The 14,522-nt window shown below is 36.5% G+C and overlaps 1 protein-coding gene across 3 annotated transcripts in view; it reads left to right on the forward strand.

The window, feature by feature from the left end:
* LOC129495555 (mothers against decapentaplegic homolog 4) overlaps positions 1-14,522 on the forward strand; it is an 88,988-nt gene that overhangs the window by 48,306 nt on the left and 26,160 nt on the right. For all 3 annotated transcript variants that reach the window (XM_055303189.1, XM_055303188.1, XR_008661546.1), the window contains 4 exons: positions 7,411-7,789; positions 8,831-9,005; positions 9,449-9,478; positions 14,203-14,415. In XM_055303189.1, the coding sequence (XP_055159164.1) occupies positions 7,541-7,789; positions 8,831-9,005; positions 9,449-9,478; positions 14,203-14,415 (667 nt within the window). In that variant the 5' untranslated portion in view covers positions 7,411-7,540. Of the gene's footprint in view, positions 1-7,410; positions 7,790-8,830; positions 9,006-9,448; positions 9,479-14,202; positions 14,416-14,522 lie in introns of those variants that run through there.

Here is a 14,522-nt window from a genome sequence, read left to right on the forward strand (position 1 = left end):
TATTCATGAGAGACACACAGAGAGAGGCAGAGACACAGGCAGAGGGAGAAGCAGGCTCCCTGCAGGGAGCCTGATGCAGGACACAATCCCAGATTCTGGGATCATGCCCTGAGTCGAAGGCAGACACTCAACCACTGAGCCACCCGCGCGTCTCAGGATGGGGAGATTTTCCTTAGAAGACAAAAAACAGGTGTCACTTAGAGGACTTTGTTGATTCTCCTTTTTAGCAACCTCTAATTTATGAATCCAGAAAAATGTTGGGGCTTTTTGTTTTGTTTTGTTTGTTGCTTAAATAACAGAAACTTATTTTCTCACAGTTCTGGAGGCTGGAAGACCAAGATCAAAGTGTCAGCAGGGTTGATTTCTTCTGTGGTTTATCTCCTTGGCTTGCAGATGGCTCTATCCTCTACCTTGTGATAGAGACCTTCAAATGGTCTTCTCTCTGTCTATGTCTGTGTCCTGATCTCTTCTTGTAAGGACACCACTCATGTTAGATCAGGGTCCACCCTAATCATCTCATTTAAATTAACCTCTTTAAAGCTTTGTCTCCAAATATAATCACATTCTGAAAGAGTACTGAGGGTTAGAGCTTCAACATAACAAATTTTGGTGAGGTTCAGGGGACATTTCAGCCTGTAACACCCTATCAGTAACTGTATTTGAAACTCTGATATGGAATACTCAGATCAGGCACATCTTTTGCTCCTTCTGAGATTCTCTTAATGCTCTCGCCTCCCAGATCATTAGCAGTTTTTTTCTGTTTTAGTTGCTGCACTCATCTTCCTCTTCTGTTTGTGACTGCATGGCTTTACCACCTGGAGGTTACTAGTCATTGGGTCTGCTGCACAGCCAGACTGACCAGTCACCCCTCTGAGTTCTGGCCCCTCTCCCTCCTTGGGACCTGGATGAGATGCTGTGTGGTAGGGCATGGGATCTCATTTCTGGTGCAGCAACCAAAGGGGCCAGATGACACAACCCAGAAATGCAGAGGAGTTAAGTCCCCCATTGAAGCAAGCCTTTTTTTTTTTTTTTTTAGATTTCATTTATTTATTTGAGAGAGAGCAAGAGAGTATAAGCAGGGGGAGCAGCAGAGGGAGTGGGAGAAGCAGACTCCCAGCTGAGCAGGGAGCCTTGACACAGGGACCCTAGGATCGTGACCTGGGCCAAAGGCAGATGCTTAACTGACTCAGCCACTAGGTACCCCAGCAAACTTCTTTTTTAGTTGAGGTATAATTGAGGTATACGGTATCCTATTAGTGTTGGGTGTATATGATGGTATTTTGATATTATATGTTACAAAATTACCCCCAGAGTAAGTCTAGTTACAAAGTTGGTTTTAAAATAAGATTATTTAAGGTGAAGCCTGGTAACACCAATATGACACTTACACAAGACCTATGGGTGAAGAAGCAGCATATGTCTAAATTTTTCCCTTGTAGTTCATCTTGAAAGTTAACACAAAAACATCCTTTTTTTTGTTTGATTGTATCATTGCATCTCAGATTTTATAATCATTAATATCTGTGCACATAATCCTTTATCCTCTTGGGAATGCATCTCCAGTTACCTTCAGTTTAAGGAACCCCAATTTTCAAACTTTCCTCTGTTTAGAATCTAGGCTGTGACTTCTGCTATAGGCAGTTAAACTAAGCCTGGACACCTTTATATGTTTTCTGCTTGTAAGCCTGTACTTAGAATTTCTTTCTAGTGATATTTCATCAGACCAGGTTTTTTTTTTCATGTTAAACATAAACACTTATCTCGTACTTCTATTAAGTAGCTTATTGATTTGATCAAAATACCTATAACTTCTAGAAAATATAGTTGTATGTTTTACATATATAATATTTCTGATAATTCAAAAGTAAACAGACATCTGAGAAATTAAACAAGGTCAACGTTCGTTAAAGTTTATGAATCCCCATGAGAACCTCTCAAGCCAGCACTCAACGTTTTCAATTTTAGAGAGTTAGTTTGATTGTTTGTTCCTTCCCTCCCTCCCTTGAGAGAGCATGTGCACATGCGTGCTGGGGGGAAGGACAGAGAGGAAGAGAGAGTCCCAAGCAGACTCCTTGCTGAGAGCAAAGCCCTACGTGTGGCTCCATCCCAATCCTGAGATCACAGCCTGAGTGGAAACCAAGAGTGACTTGGTTTGTTACTTTTAAAATCTTTTATTTTTCTTCATTATTTCCTTAACTAGGAAATAGGTTTTTTTGACTATTCCTTCCTTTTTTTTTTTTTAAAGATTTTATTTATTTCTTCATGAGACACACACACACACACACACAGAGAGAGAGAGAGAGAGAGAGAGAGAGAGAGAGAGAGGCGGAGACACAGGCAGAGGGAGAAGCAGGCTCCATGCAGGGAGTCCGATGTGGGACTCAATCCTGGATCCCCAGGATCAGGCCCTGGGCTGAAGGCGGCGCTGAGCCATCCAGGCTGCCCCATTCTTTCTTGTCACCTCAATACTTAGTTGATGAAAAAAATCTATCCTACCTAGAAATACTGGTTCCTTGTTTCCATTGCCCATGCCCCTAATCTAGGCCCTATCACTTTTTTGATCACTGTCTCCTAACAAGTTTTGTTTCTCTTTCCAAAGCTATTCTCCACGCTTTCCTTATAGTTTTCTTTCTAATGCAAATCTAATGCCCTTATTCCTTGCTTTTTCCTATGATGAACCTACTCTAGACAAAACATCTGTACTCTTATCCCACTGCTTTTCCTGATTTTCCTTCAGCCTGGCAAATTCTTATTCACATATTCATATAATGTGGCAGTTATTAATATTATTACACCAGTATTCTGATGGCTCCCTTCTGGCACATGGTAGTACTGCACTTCTCCATCTCCCTCCCTCACATTGAAATTAGGCGTGGCTCAGGGGATCTCAGCTTCAGCACTATTGACATTTTGGGCTGGCTAAATTTTTGTTGTGGGGTGCTGTCCTGTGCATTGCAGGATGTTTAGCAGCAGCTCTAGCCTTTACCCACTTGATACTTGTAGTTCTCGGCTTTCCACCTCTCCATTCCAGTTGTGACTATCAAAAATGTCTTCAGATATTGCCATAAGTCCCCTGAGGGACAGTTTTCCTGGTTGACAACTACTGGCATGGCTATATGACGTTGGCGAATCGAATGTGAGCAGAAGTGATAGACTTTAAAAGACAGTGCAGAAAAAAAAAAAAAGTGCGGGAGTTATCCTGTCTTTTCCCTTGCCATTTGAGGACTGTGAGGTGATGGAGCCTTTGTTAGCCTAATTCCTGAAAGATGATAGTTGGCAGTGATCTGTTTATCTGTGACAGATGTAGAGTTTACCTTATGTATGAAATAGACCTTTGCTTTAAGCTACTGTTATTTTTGGGTTTGGTTGTTGCTGCAGTGAAGCCTAGCCTAGCCTGACTGATACATTGTGGTAATCTTACCTCTGACTTCCCATGCTTTCTCATTGATATAGTCCTGGATCACTTTAATACCTACCTCTAGTGTCATAATAAATTTGTATCTTTGTATCTTCTAGATTGGTGGTTTGCAATGGAGTAAGTACTGTACTTTTAGGGAAGTTGTAGAAATTAGAGGAGCTTTGGTAGATAGGTGCAGGGATGCCATCCTATAGTGAGGGACTGTGAAGAATTATCATGCATCGCAATAAACACTTCCACATGCCCCAGAAATTCATGTAGGAGGAAAACATACAATTAGCTATTATCTAATTTCATCTTAATATATACTCATTTTTTTCAGGAATTAAGTTTCTCTTAATTCTTAAGTTGACGTTTTTTGTTGAACTTTATCAAGAATTCACCATTTGGGGAAATCCATGTCACCATCTGCAGTTCCATAGTGCTATTTGAGTTGCCAAAATAACACACCTGTCTGGAAGATCTGAATTTGTCATAATTATGCTGTCATAATTATGATGATCCCGAATACAAGTGCAAGTATCATGCCTGAGCAACTTTTTTTTAAGTAGGCTCCATGCACAGTTTGGAGCCCAATGTAGGGCTTGAACTCATGACCCTAAGATCAAGGCCTGAGCATTTTTATTGAAATGCACACTTTATTATATATTAATCTTTTTCTCCATTATATTACAACTAAGGCATCATTAAATTTTTAAATATGTGTAATTATGTTAGAACTTTGTTTCAGGATGGCTAAGAGGGGATGATATAAATTACTTGTTACAAAAATGGGATGTTTGTCTGATAGAGTTGAGAACCACTTTCTGATTATGTGCTACTTGTTTTTTGTATCAGACTGCTTTGCACATATTAGTAGATACAGTGTTTGTTGAGTTGGTCAATTTATGGTTCCCAGATTGCTTTTATGTACAGTGTTGCATTTGATTACTACCATAGAGAATCTGTAAAGTTTGCAAGGAAGATCTTCTCATTTTACAGAGAGAATTGAAATACATAGTAAGGTGGCCTGTCATACTGCTAGAGTTTTAATCAGAACTTACGGATTTATTTATACCATTCTAGTACTTTTATCTATCATTGCATTCCATTCTTTTTTAAGATTTTATTTATTTGAGAGAGAGAGAGAGAGAGAGAGATAGCATGAGCAGAAGGAGAGGGAGAAGCCGACTCCCCATTGATTGGGTAACCTGACTGTGAGGACTCTGAGCTTGATCCCGGGACCCTGAAATCATGACCTGAGCTGAAGTCAGATGCCTCTCCGACTGAGTCACCCAAGAGTTCCAATCATTGCATACCACTCTTAGAAAATTATTACCTAGAGCTATTTAATGTAGGGAAACACCTATATACCTCTGTTGGTATTATTTTTTTATGCAGGGAACTTTATGTTTCAGGCACTTGTAGTTATGGGAGTACAACAGCATAAAGTCAAGAATGTGGTATTTAAGTGAGGACATTTTTATCAGTTTTCAAAGAAGTGTGCAATTAAGACAGTTTCTAAGATACCTTAGGCCCCCAAATACCTTAAGTTTTAGGGATGATATCATCTGAGTGGTGAAGTAGTTAACACTCAACCACTGTAATTACATTTTAAATTAGTAAATCTTTTGGAAAGTAGTTATCAGAAATGAATTCAACAAGAATATGTGTATTATTTAAAGTTTGTTGCAAGGAAATGCCACAGAATAAAAAAGCTATAGTCAATCCGTGTTTGCCTTGTATGTATCAGGAACTGTGCGTGGTGCTGGGAATTTGTAAGGTGGGAAAGTTTTGCTGTTTTCTTGAACTTCTAGATTTGTGGCAACAGAGCATGAGACAAGTACATAATCAAATAACTGTAATATGATGTATTGAGCTGTAATTGGGGTGTGTTTTAAATTTGAGGGAGGGGATCAATTACCAGAGAATACACAGTAAACACACCAGGAAAGTTCTTCTTCTGGATTGGGGGTGTAGGAAAGAGACATTTAGGCTGTGTTTCAGAGGACAACTAGGATAAAATGAGACTGGATGTTTTACTTTCCAATCCTGGGTGATTGAGTGGAATTAATGCTTCACAAGTAAAGGTCATCAGAAGAGGCTTTGGTAGAGACTGATGAGTTAGGTTTTTGTTTTTCGGTTTTTTGGTAAGCTCTGTGCCCAGTGTGGGGCTTGAACCCACAACCCCGAGATCAAGAGTGGCTTCCTCTACCTACTAGGCTAGCCAGGCACCCCAGGGGGGATAGATTTTTAATGATTCAAGTAAATAGCAAAAGAAAATAAAAGAATAAGTATGGAATACAGTATCCTCAACAAACAAAAAAACAATTCAGCATATAGTATAGCCTCCATTCCTGCTTTATCTCATTTATTCTTAGGCTGAAGACCTTTTCTTATTCCATGTGTGATCTTAAGGTTAGATAAGTTACTTTAGTTTTGAACATATTGAATGGATTCTTTATTAATATTCATTTTCTATATTTTGATTTGTTTTGAAAATAATTTACCTTACTGCTTTTACAGGTAAAATCTTCTAAGGAATTCAGTGGCCTCCTATTTTAATAATAACTTTATTAATATATACTTCACATACTTTAAAATTCACTCTTTAAAAGCATATAAATGTTTTTAACCATAGTGGCAGAGTTGTGCGACCATCACCACCATCAATTTTAGAACATTTCATTACCCCCAAAAGAAACTCCATACCTGTTAGTGGTCGCTTCTTGTTTTCCTTCCCCCTAGCCTCTGGCAAACACTGATCTGCTTTTTCTTTGTATGCCTTCGCCTGTACTGATATTTCTTATAAATGGGATTATACAATATGTGGCCTTTTCTGACTGACTTTTTTTTTTCCTTTTTAAAGATTTTATTAGAGGACACAGAGACAGAGCCTGAGGAGAAGGGAGGAGGAAGAGGGAAAGGGAGGGGGAGAAGCAGACTCCTTGCTGAGCAGGGAGCCTGATACGGGGCTGGATCCCAGGGCCCCGAGTTCATGACCTGAGCTGAAGGCAGACACTTACCCCCCGCGGAGCCACCCAGGCGCCCCATTGTGACTCGCTTTTTTCCCCTTAGCATGTTTTCAAGGTTCATCCATGTTGTAGCATATATTAGTACTTCATTCTTTTTTATGACCAAATAATATTACGTTTTGTGGATATATTCATTTGTCTAGTCCTCAGTTACTGGCGTTTGTACTGTAACTTCTGGCTGTTAGGAATGATACTGCCGTGAACAGTTATGTACCTGTTTCTGTGTGGACATGGGTTTTCAGTAACCTTGGGTAGAATTGCTAGGAGTGGAATTCCTAGGTCATATAGTAGCTCTGTGTTTAACATGTTGAGGAATTTCATTTTGCAGTCCCACTAGCAGTGGATGAGGGCTCCATTTCTCTGCTTCCTCGCGAATACCCATATTGTCTGCCCTTTTGATTTAATTGATTAATTTGATTTATCTCCTTGTGGTTTTGATTTGCATTTCCCTAATGACTAGTGATGTTTGAGCATCTTTCATACACTTATTGGCCATTCTTCGGAGAAATGGCTATTAAAATACTTTGCCCATTTAAAAATTTGTGTTCATCTTTTTATTCTTTCATTGGTCTCTTTAGAAAGATGGGTGTTTTTTAACTTATAAACAGCATTTTGTAACAGGTGATATTAAATTTTTCATGTGTATTAATGGTGGACTTTTAGGTTTAATTAGCTGTTAAGCATATTTTTAAAGTGCTTATCTTCATTAGTAATCGTTTTAAAGTTTTGCTAAGATTTAACTTTAGAGTGACTAGTTCAGTCCACAGGACTTGATTGAGCGTGCCCTTATAATAACAAGACTAACTTTAATAATTTTTTGGAATGTCAAAAACAGTAACATTTTATTTAAAAAGCTAAGCACCAAATTTAAATTCTGTGCACTGAGTCTTTGACTTAACTGGAGCAATTCCATCTTTTCCCAAGTAGTTGAATTTACTTTGTGAAATGTGTTTTAATGTCTATGTCTCTTTTTTTTAGGTTATCCTGAGTACCACATGCCTAATAATTTTCCTTGGAACGCTAGCCATTGTTTTTCACTGCCTCGAAAAGATCAAAATTTCTCCGGAAATTGGAGACATATTTGATTTAAAAGAAATAACTTTAACAAATGGACAATATGTCTATTACAAATACACCAACAAGTAATGATGCCTGTCTGAGCATTGTACATAGTTTGATGTGCCATAGACAAGGTGGAGAGAGTGAAACATTTGCAAAAAGAGCAATTGAAAGTTTGGTAAAGAAGCTGAAGGAGAAAAAAGATGAATTGGATTCTTTAATAACAGCTATAACTACAAATGGAGCTCATCCTAGCAAATGTGTTACCATACAGAGAACATTGGATGGGAGGCTTCAGGTTAGTCCTGTTCGAGAGTTTTTCTCTATCTTTTGTAGTGGCAGATTAAAAAATTCTTGCTTCCTTTAAAGTTGCTGTTGGATAATTTAATATTTGTTCCATCTCTTCAGATACTGTACATCAGGTACTATACCAATATGCATTATGGAAATGTAATAATAAAGATGTATCTTAAAAAGTTTTTTAGTGTTCTAAGAAAAAAATTCCATGTAGAAAATTTGGAAAATAAAAACGGAGAAGAAACCCCTGCCTTTTAGCACTTTGGTATTCATCTTTGCAGCTTTTTTTCTTTTTGAGGGTATTTTATGTACATTTAAAAAACTGAGTTATACTTGGTCCTTTTATAGTTTTGAAATCTGATATTGTAGGTTTGGTACTTTTATATGAAAAAGACTCTAAAAGAATGTTAAGCATTTCTTTAAAACTCAGAGTTAAAAGGCTTATATTTTATTAAGTTTTAAAATATTTCATTTTCATTGATTACATTTTTTATAGAACTACACGTATCTCCTCTGCTGAATATTTTTAAAGAAACATACAGAAATATTAAGTCATTGGATTTAAACACTTTGTTTCAAGGTTTTTAAGAATGGTTACTTCAACAACTCATATTTTTTTTGCATTTTAAAAACCCAAGCACAGGTCTTGAAAAATACCTTTGTTCATAAATGTTTCTCCTTTATGATAGAGATTATAATACTGATTTTGTAGGATTGTAAAAATTAAATGAGAACATATGTAAAATGCCTTGTTAAATGTGTGATGTATAACTGATGATCAATAAATGATCATTTAGGGCAGCCCGGATGGCTCAGCAGTTTAGCGCCGCCTTCAGCCAGGACCTGATCTTGGAGACCCGGGATCAAGTCCCATGTCAGGCTCCCTGCATGGAGCCTGCTTCTCTCTCTGCCTGTGTGTGCTGTGTGTGTCTCTGCCCCCCCCCCCTCTCTCTCTCTCTCTCTCTCTCTGTGTGTCTCATGAATAAATAAATAAAATCTTTAAAAATATATATATATGTAAGTGATCATTTATATTTCTTAGGTGGCTGGTCGGAAAGGATTTCCTCATGTGATCTATGCTCGTCTCTGGAGGTGGCCTGATCTTCATAAAAATGAACTCAAACATGTTAAATATTGTCAGTATGCATTTGACTTAAAATGTGATAGTGTCTGTGTGAATCCATATCACTATGAACGAGTTGTATCACCTGGAATTGGTAAGTAGACTTTGCTTTTATCTTCAGATGCATGAAGGGAAAAGTACTTGATACTGTTTTAATTTTTTATGCCAAATTTTAAATTTGGATAGAGCCAGGACTTCAGCTAAGGTTAAGAATCAGATATTTTTAATGAAATATAAATATTTAAATTTAAACTTTAGAATAGACTTGTATTTTGACTGCTAAAACTAAGTATACACTATAGTTCATGTTCTGCTCATCTAGAATATTGGTTTTGAAAAATAAAGTGGAAGGCATTATAGAATTGAATAGTTTATGTATCGTCAGATAGCATTTACACTACTACTCTTGAGTTGAAATGGTTTGTGAAGTGTTGAATCTCTGGGTTAAATTTATACTTTGTAATTTTAAATACAGTGGAAAATACTTTCATGGTAATGATTAATGTTTCATTTTCTTTTCCCTTTTAAAAAATTAAGATCTCTCAGGATTAACACTGCAGAGTAATGGTAGGTAATCTGTTTCTTGTAACTTTCTCTGTCTTCTTTATCCTGTTCCCTCTATTTTTTATTGACCTAAAATTAGTTTGTATGGATGCTGGTAACATTTACAAAAAAAATACTTACTGCTTTGGAAATCCAGTTTTTTGGGAGCACACATCAGTATTTAAAACTGAATTTAAATAGCCTGGTGGTTTGTTGACTACCATTTATGCACTGGAGTGACCTAAAAAATATGATAGGGGAATATCAAACATATGAAGAAAGAATATTTTTTGAATTGATAAAAACTGGTCATTTTGGAAGAAAATCTTACAGAGCCAATTTAAATAAATATAAATACCTATAATGTTTGGCAATTTGGAGTCATGTATAGCATGTCCTTTAAGAAATACTAATATTCTAATTTTTCTTTGTTTCTCCCTAATTTTTATGAATGATAGATAATTTTAAGCGTGATTTAAAACTACATATGTTAATATTTTTTCTTGTTACATTTTTGAGCAAATGAAACAAGGCTACTTTAACTTTCATAGATTATCTCATTTAATTCTCTTTTAAAAAGGAGCATGTTTTGAGGTAGGGAAATGAAATCAATGAGGGGTGGTGTTTTTTAGTATAATATTTGAGAACAGAGATCTGTTAAACTTTAGTTTTATTAGAATATGAACTAAAATTTTTGTAAGCAGTTAATTTGCAGAGAAACTCTGATAAAGAACCACCATTATCTTAGAAAGATGTACAGTTCTGGAGGAACAGTGGGTTGGTACTTGTTGCAGAATCTTAGAGGTGGGTCAGAAATATCATCTAACCTTAAACAAAATTTTGGAAGAGCTTGAAAGTCTACTTGTTTTTATAGTCCACTTTTCTTCCATGTCGCTATAATAGAGGAAGACTCCAGTCCCTTTTGGTACTCGTTACTGGTTAGTAGGTTTCTGAGAACATGGGTTGGTAATGTGGTAGTGGTCTGGGAAGGATAGCTCTAAGATTGGTTTAAGTCTTGCCTCTTTACTACAATTTACATTAATATTAGTCTTCTTTTTTCTTTGAAAGTAAATACCCTTCAGATCTTCACCATTCTCCACCCATGCTTTTGGAGAATTAAAGTATTCAGCTCAGCAGGGGTTAAGGATTGGGTGACTCTAGTGATATCTATATCAGAATCTCCTTAGTGGGAGTGGTTGTGAGGAGATCCAGTTTTGAAGACTCATTACACTCCCCCCTTATCCTAACATGTTGCTGTTATGAGTAGTTATCTTTGGTCATCTTTGGTCAGATTGTGTGTGGGGGTAATAGGCTCTTTTTAGTAGCTCTAAGGGTTGTTTTAGCCTTGCACATCCCCCTAGTGGTGGTTTGTAAAGGCCAGCTTCAGTGGCTTATTTCCTTAAAAAACAACAGGTGTTTTCCACATCCCCTTCTAGATTTGGACAGAGTAATAATATAAAGCCAGGTAAAGAAAAAGTTAAGAAAATGGGATAATTCCTTCACTTTTGAGTTGGAATCTTAGGGTAATCATTTCCAGCCAATTTCATATCTTCTGTGAAGCTTTCCATGACCACATCAGTCTGCATATTCATTTTAAGAGATGTTTAGTGAGCATGTATTGCTTGGTACTGTGTTAGGATCTAGGGACGATAGGATAAGTAAGGTGTGTTTTCTCCACTCAAGGTAGCTAATAGTTTAGTGGAGGAAAGACAGGGTAAATAAGACAGCAATAGCATCAGACGATTGCTGTGCTCTGCCTGCTGGTGGGGATAAGAACACTGACTTGGAGTGAGTCCAGTGGCTTCAGCTTTTCTGTCCCTTATACATTTCTTACCCCTCATAAAATATTTTACAGTTATATATGTATGACTGCTCTAAAAGTATGGTTAAAGCATAACAGCTGACACTTGATAAGTACAGACTTTTTGTCCAGAACTGAGCTGTACGAGTTACAAGTATTGCTTCATTGTTCTCATTATACTCCCACATGGAAGGTGGCATTATCTACGCTTGATGAGATGAAGATCACGATAGACAGGAGGAGCTGGAGTAATGTGTCCTCAATATTAGATATTTAAACAATAAAAAAATATTGGAGTGTAAATTCCATGAAAGAAATTTTTCTTTTGTTTATTCATGTGTCCCAGGTGCTAGAACAGTACTCAATAAATATTTATTCAGTGAATAAATTTGTTGAATGCTAGTCCATAAAGAGAAATAGCTAATAGTTTGGTGTCTGTTATTCTGGACTTAAAAAATATATACTATATGTTTTTTTAATTTTATTTTTTTGAATAGGCAATACATGGTCCATAAATCAAAATACTATAAAAAGGTATACAGTGAAAAGAAGTGCTCCCACCCCTGCCCCCATTCCCCCCTACCTCAGGTAATCACTTTTATTAGTTTCTGGTGTTTCCTTCCAGGGTTTCTTTATGCAAAAAAACATGTATTATTTCCCTCTTCTTCTTACATTAAAAGCATATTGTGCACTTTTTCTGGACCTTGCTTTTTTAATTACAGAATGTGATTTTTTAAACATGCATGTGATCATAGTGTACAATAGTGTTTTGTAACCAACTTTTTTTCTCTTGGCAAAAATATTGTGCAGATATCTATCCTTGATACCTATAGTTTTACCTAAGGGACATGTTTTAAGTTATTTGATTGAAGACACTTGCAGTCGGTAGAACTCTCAGACTTACACTGGGGAAGGTTTATTCAGTGTATTAGGTGAGAGTAGGTTATGAGGCGTAGCTCTTTAAAAGGAGAATTTAGTTATTACAGTTGTACTTTAAGCCTAACAGTCAACTGAAAAGCAAAAGTGATGAGCCATCCAGTTCACAAACTTATTTTCTCAAATCAGTAGCTTTCTCCTTTGTACTAACAATACCAATATCTTGGTTAAAAAGATCCTTGTTACTATAACAACCAAAAACCCTAAAAGGTCCAGGAAGTACATAGAGATGTCAGGATCTATAGGAAGAAAATTAGAGAATTTTGTTGAAGGGTGTAATTTTTTTTAAAAAAGATCGAATAAATAACAGTAATATCTGCTTTTTGTCCCAAATTATTTTTTCTTTGTATTTTTATAATCTGGCTAACATTGGTGATGAATCGTTGGGTCCAGTTTTATTACTGATACAGTGATGTGTTAAGCAGCATCCTTTTCATTATTTTTTGTTTCTCTAGAATTTTTTAAAGAAAAACTTTTTGGAGTGGAATTCATTGGTCTTAAAAGTATCCAAATCTTCATTACGTTTCTTTTTGTTTTTAAAGATTTATTTATTTGAGAGAAAATGCAAACGTGTGTACATGCATGGGTGGGGTAGGGGCAGAGGGTGAGAAGACTTAAGCAGTACTCCATGTTTAATGTGGGGCTGGCCACAGGGCTTGATCTCACCACCCCAAGATCATGACCACCTGAGCCGAAACCAAAAGTTGGGTGCTCAACCGACTGCACCCAGGTGCCCCTTCATGTCTTTCGATGCATGCAAAACCTCTTTAAGAGATTGTATGTAGAAATTTGAACAATAGGTTATTCTTATTGCTTTGGAATAGTCTCCATTTTTTAAAAAAAGGCCATGTTGGGGGACCTAGTTGGTTTAGTAGCGTCATGTGGCTATTCATCTCAGAATTGCAAGTTCAAGCTCCACTTTGGGCATGAAGCCTACTTAAAAACAAAACAAAACAAAAGACCATGTAATGAAGTGGTATTTAGTAATCAGTTTTCTCAAAAATTGATGTAGGGAAAGGTAAAGGGCCCCTATATATTGATTCTTAATGGAAAAAAATGTCTTTTTGTGGACTATTTATTGTGTGTTCTAAGAAAAGAACCTAGTATTAGAATTCAATGAATTGTAAGATTCTGGGGTAGTATTAGTTGAAAAGCAGTAAAGGATTGTTGGCTAAAGATAAAAAGCATACCGCAAAGCAATAGCCTAAAACAAATAGGTTCTGGGCAGAGAACAGTTGACATTATCAATGCGGTTTAAGTTTTCTTTTTTTCCTTAAAACAAAGGCAACCATTCCCTAGTTTGTTAAAGGAAAAATGTTCTGTAGTATTGGCTTGAGTTTAGGATTGCTTATTAAGGTGAAAGATGTTGATTATTGAATTTTTTCACAACAAATATTTATCAAACATCATTATGTGATTTGGATTTTCAGAGGGAAATTTCAGTTTGACTTACCATTTAGGATTTTTGCTTCTGGTTCTGACCTAGTAGGGGACATTTCAGTACATTTCACTTTCAAAGCATGTCATTTAATGATAAGTATAAATCCTGGAATTGAATAGCTATCAGATCCCATTTATATTTCTACACTGTGAAATTAGCAAAAACATATAGCCAAGTACTTGATCTCACTTTGGTCTTCTCATGGATAAACACTTCTCCCAGCCTTATGCTTTCCATCTAACTCATGTATTTAAGGTGATTATTCTTCTAGGTTAATCAGAAAACTAAGGAATACCTCTTGAGGACCACTGCTGGATGGGTTTGGAATATGGTCGAGTTTCAAATTTCAGGGGTCAGTTAGATTGATCGATAGAATATATCAGAGGTCCCTACTTCTAAATAGTTTTTGCTGATAAAGTAGTAGTGTTTTCAAATATGAAAAAATTCTGAGTTAAAAGTTACTTACACTATAGTTGATTTTAGATGTTGTCATATTACTTATTACAACATTTTTTTTTCCTGGTAACCAAAGCTTAGAAGATTTTAAAATGTGTTTAATTTTTTATATAGCTCCACCAAGTATGTTGGTGAAGGATGAATATGTTCATGACTTTGAGGGACAGCCATCATTATCCACTGAAGGGCATTCAATTCAAACCATCCAGCATCCACCAAGTAATCGTGCCTCATCGGAGACATACAGTACCCCAGCTCTGTTGGCTCCATCTGAGTCTAATGCTACCAGCACCACCAACTTTCCCAACATTCCTGTGGCTTCCACAAGTGAGTAGTAGAATCAAATGTAGTTAACAAGTTGATCTTCCCCATTTAATATTTATATGTACTTGGAGGATAACTCCAAGTAAGTCCAAATGAAAAGTACTGTGGTA

The sequence above is a fragment of the Nyctereutes procyonoides genome, unplaced genomic scaffold (genome assembly GCF_905146905.1).
Source record: "Nyctereutes procyonoides isolate TBG_1078 unplaced genomic scaffold, NYPRO_anot_genome, whole genome shotgun sequence".
NCBI lineage: Eukaryota > Metazoa > Chordata > Mammalia > Carnivora > Canidae > Nyctereutes > Nyctereutes procyonoides.